The sequence below is a fragment of the Pipra filicauda genome, unplaced genomic scaffold (assembly GCF_003945595.2).
Source record: "Pipra filicauda isolate LSUMZ 115617 unplaced genomic scaffold, ASM394559v2 scaffold1252_size20768_pilon, whole genome shotgun sequence".
Taxonomy (NCBI): Eukaryota; Metazoa; Chordata; class Aves; order Passeriformes; family Pipridae; genus Pipra; species Pipra filicauda.
Genome location: NW_024103710.1, coordinates 16,552 through 20,750, shown reverse-complemented (window position 1 = coordinate 20,750; position 4,199 = coordinate 16,552). Strand labels below are relative to the sequence as shown.

The following is a 4,199-nucleotide window of genomic DNA, read 5'->3' as shown; positions in this document are numbered from 1 at the left end:
GGGGTGGAGCTCCCTCGTCTGGCCGGAGATTTAGGCTGAGAGTCCCGCTTTGGGGTCTCTTAATTTCCCCTCCCACAGGACGAAGTTGTCGGGGCGGCTGCAGATCCAGTTCTTCTCCGTGTGGCACAGGGACGAGCTGATCCTGCCCTGGTTCAGGTACCCACAGGGGCCCCCACCCCTCACCTCGAAGCTGCCGTTCAAGGCCGTGCCATTGATCCACTCCCAGCCGTTATCCCCCATTCCCAGCCCGATCCAGTGGTTTGCTTCGCCCTTGTAGCGCAGAAGGAAGGCCTGGAAGGCAAAGAAACGTTGGCTTTGGCCAGTCTTGCCTTCCCCACCTCCTCTTTCCCTCCTGTGCCCACCCCCAGCCAGACCTGGGGCTTTTCCCAAGGGAAAAGTTCCTCCCAGTCCTCACCAGTTCCTCCCAGTCCTCACCAGTTCCTCCCTGGTGCTGATGGTGGCCAGGGAAGCTCCCAGGGCCTCACACCTTGCCCGGCCCGTGGTCCAGTTGCCCTCAGCCTCAGAGAAATGATAACATTTTCCTTGGAAGCCAGGCCAGGTGTCTGGGCACACGTGGGAGAACTCCAGCTCAGAGAACTGGGGTCTGACACTGAGAACTGAAACACAGAAAGCTGAGTCAGACACGTGGGCAGCCCCGAAAAGCAGCAAAATGGGGTTGATTCCTTGGGGTTTTTTTTTCCAGCAGCTGGAAGAGGAAACTGGGGATGATTCTCTTGGGAAAAGGTGTGACCAAGGGAGGAGCTGGTGCCTGGAGGAAAGTGCAGGGGAAAAAGGGAGTCATCACTTTGGGAGCCTCTCTGGATGCTGGGAATGTCCTGGGATCCTCCCACCTCCCACCTCCTGGCCCGGATCCTCCCCCTGGGGGTGCCTGGGTGGGACTCACCAGCCACTGCTCCAGCCAGGCTCAAGCTGAGGATCCCCAGGAGCACACTCAGAGTGAGGAGAACACGCACCTTGGGGGATGTTCTCCACTCTGACTCGGTTCTGTAGGACCCTGGGGCAGGAAAGAGCAGGGTGAGGATGGCCTGGCTCCTCTCCCCTCTGCTTTGCCCTCCTGTGCTGGACCCTCAGTCCATCCCCAGCCCCACTCAGGCCCATCCAGGCCCATCCAACTGGTGCCGCCCCGGAGCGAGATGCTCTTCCCACCCCGCCCTCCCTCAGAATATTTGGGATTTTCCCAGCATTACCACATTTGGACTCTTTCTCTGGGTCGCTGCAGATGTTCAGTGGTTCCTCCTGGCTTGAAGAATTTGGCCTTTGGGTTCCTTTCCCCATCCTTGCAGAGGAGTCTCAGGGGCTGATGTGTCCCTGGGCTCTGTGGGGTGGATGCACTCGGCAGCCTGGGCTGGGAGGAGAGGAGAGGCTGAGGGGACCTGCAGGGAGCTGAGAGCTCCTGGGCACAGCCCTGCCAGCCACAACAGCCCTGTGGGGTTGGCACTGGCTCTCAGTGGGGCACCATCGGGCAGGGCTGAACCCACATCTGGGAGAGGAGGCGGCACAAAGGACAGAGGGAGGGGAAAAGATAAGGGAGGGGAGGGACTAAGATTAAAGAGGGGAAAAACAACCCCAAACAAATTAAGCAGAAAGGAAAGAGAAAGACAAGTTTAAAAACACTTTATTAAATAAATAAGTCACTGAGAGCTCACAGGTTTGCAGGGCACAGGAGCCCCTTCAGGGCTCAGGAGAGGCACCGAGGGCTCGGAGCAGAGTTTGTGCTTTGGGGGCCCTTTTGCAAAACCCCACAGGACTGGAAATAGCCCGTGGCAGTTCACAGCACCTCTTCTGCTCGGGTTTTCTGTGTTGAGCTTGTTTTGCTCACAGAAATCCTTGCTCTGGTTCCCCTCCCCGTGCCCACTGTTGCAGAAGCACCACCTGGTTCCCTGCACCCCAAAAACAACAGGGGCAGCAGCTTTTTGTTCCTCTGGGGTCTTGTGTGAGTTTTACCAGCACCAAAGGGACCAACAGAAGCTCGTCAGGAAGGTGTCCTGATAAAACAGCGATATTTCACTGCAAGGTGAGCTCTGAAAGCTGCAAAGGGGCAGGTTGGTTTGTGGGTAAATGGATGTGAAAAAGCACGAAGCAGTTCCCTCAGAGGGGGTTTGCAGGAGGAAACCTCAAGGATGAGCTCAGATAACAGTTTCCAGAGCAGTGGGAAGGATAAATTGGTAGGAAAAAGGAACAAACACAGGATGAGCCAGAAGGGGTGGTGGTTCAGCACCCTGGGAGTTTCCAAAGTGCAACAGGACAATGGCCAGACCTTGCCAAAGCTCTGAGTTGGAGCTGAGCACAAAACCGGGGGAGGGATCGTTAGAGATAAAGGCTTCTTATTTCATAACAAAACAATAAAGTTCCTGGACCTGCTTGATATGGCAGAAGTCCCAGTGCACAAGTTCCGTCCCCTCATTTCAAGCCACAATTTCAGTCCTACTCTCATTTCTGCCTCCCAGTGATGACTGTACAAATTCAACGAATTCCCTTAAAAGGACCCCCGAAGGTTCACGTTGTGAGACCCCCCCTGGTGCAGCCCGAGCTCCTGCCCAGGTTCAATCCTTCCCAAGCCCACCGTGGTTCCCTCCAGCTCCCCCCAAAATCACTGTTCATTCCACTCAGCTGAAACAAATTAAAGTCCTTTTTATATCATCATTTACCTCTTTGCACCACGATTTGCTGAATTCTCTTCCTGAGAAGCAACTCTGTCAGCAACCAGGGGCTGAAAAAAAAAAAACCCAACAAAACCCCTGAAGAAGCAGCAAAAATGAGAAACCAGCCCAACCCCGCAGCAGACACTCAAACCAACCCCATGGTAGCAAAAGCCTCACCAAACCCAGCTGTAAAACTGTGACTTTGGGGTTTATTCTCCCCTTCCCTTCAACGTGCCACATTTAATTAATTAATTGCAGCCCCCCCAGAGACAAGCCCCTGATGTGGGGGCTCAGCCCTGTCCCAGCCGGGGCTCACTGTGGGCAGGGAGCTCCCACCCCCCTGAGTCTGACAGCCCAGGGGCTGCTCTGGAGGACTCACCTCGCAGGGCAGCTCTCAGTGACTGTGAGATCTCCTGGTAGGGTTGGTTGAGTCATAAATGCAGAAGGAGAGTCACCAACAGCTGGAGTTGATTTTGGCTCTTCTCCAGGCCACTTCTCGGTGTGGTTTACTTGGCATCAGGAACCGTGGCTTCCCATTGGCTGCCGGGGCTCTCTGACGCTTCCCATTGGCTGCCGGGGGCTCTCCGACGCTTCCCATTGGCTGTTTTTTCGATCCCATCCGGCTCTGCCGTGTGGGTATAAACTGGCCTCGTGGAAAACACCGAGTTTTTTGTTGCCGGGCTGCGGTCGATCTTCTCCTTCCTCCTCGTTTTATTATTTCTTCCCAGTGCTCCCAGTCTGCCCAGTCACCCTCCAGCACCCCGGGGAGGGCTTCGGGGGGGGGGGGGGCAGAGCTGCTCTGGAGTACTCACCGTCGCTCTCAATGAAGGGGAGACGTCCTGGTGCTGCGGAAACGCGAACATCAAAGCAGCGTCATCAACAGAGGCGTGGTTTTCAGTTTACAGCTCTCTGGCTGTTTTGCTGTTCTCCAACAACTCTCAGTGTGGTTCATTTTCAAAGGAACGAAGTCCATTTTTTTGCACCTTGCTTGCTTACAAATATTTAAAGGTTCCCAACCAAGGGATCTGTGATGGGCTGGCCCTGGTTGGTGCCAGGTGCTGCTCTGTCACCCCCCTCCTCACCCGGGCAGGGGACAGAATTATTCCAAACTTTCACCCCGTGAAAGCTGCACAGTCTGGAGCCAGGAGAAATGAGAAGCTGTTGGAGATGTAGGACCACCTTTGGGAAACCTGAGAAACTCGGGGGGAGGTTTTTGGCTGAAGGGGTCCCACGTGGCTGGGATGGGGGCCCTGCACTTTAAATACCAGAAAAGATGGACCAGAGTACACCCAACCACAAATATTGTCATAAATGTATTTATGACCTTGTTATGCAGCCTTTCATTGCCACGGGGAATTATTTCCCTGAAGAAAAGCTCAACAGTTGTGATGAAGGGGATAGTGGGGAAAGGTAACTCAGGATTGTGCCCAGTGGCTCCTGCCCCGGCAGTTCGGAGCCCTGGGGCACCGATTTGAGTCACTGCTCGTAAAAATGTGCCGGGGACCGGCAGGAAAAGCGGCACCGCGTTGGCTCCGG

At 55.1% G+C, this 4,199-nt stretch overlaps 1 protein-coding gene across 1 annotated transcript; it reads right to left on the bottom strand.

The window, feature by feature from the left end:
• Nucleotides 1-30: 30 nt before the first annotated feature.
• Nucleotides 31-1,213, bottom strand: LOC113988442 (C-type lectin domain family 2 member B-like). The gene is made up of 3 exons (XM_039389344.1): nucleotides 1,209-1,213; nucleotides 436-769; nucleotides 31-291 (listed from the first exon to the last, which is right to left on the bottom strand). Exons 1-3 carry the CDS (start codon nucleotides 1,211-1,213, stop codon nucleotides 31-33), a joined length of 600 nt encoding a protein of 199 aa, XP_039245278.1.
• Between the last annotated feature and the right edge of the window lie 2,986 nt (nucleotides 1,214-4,199).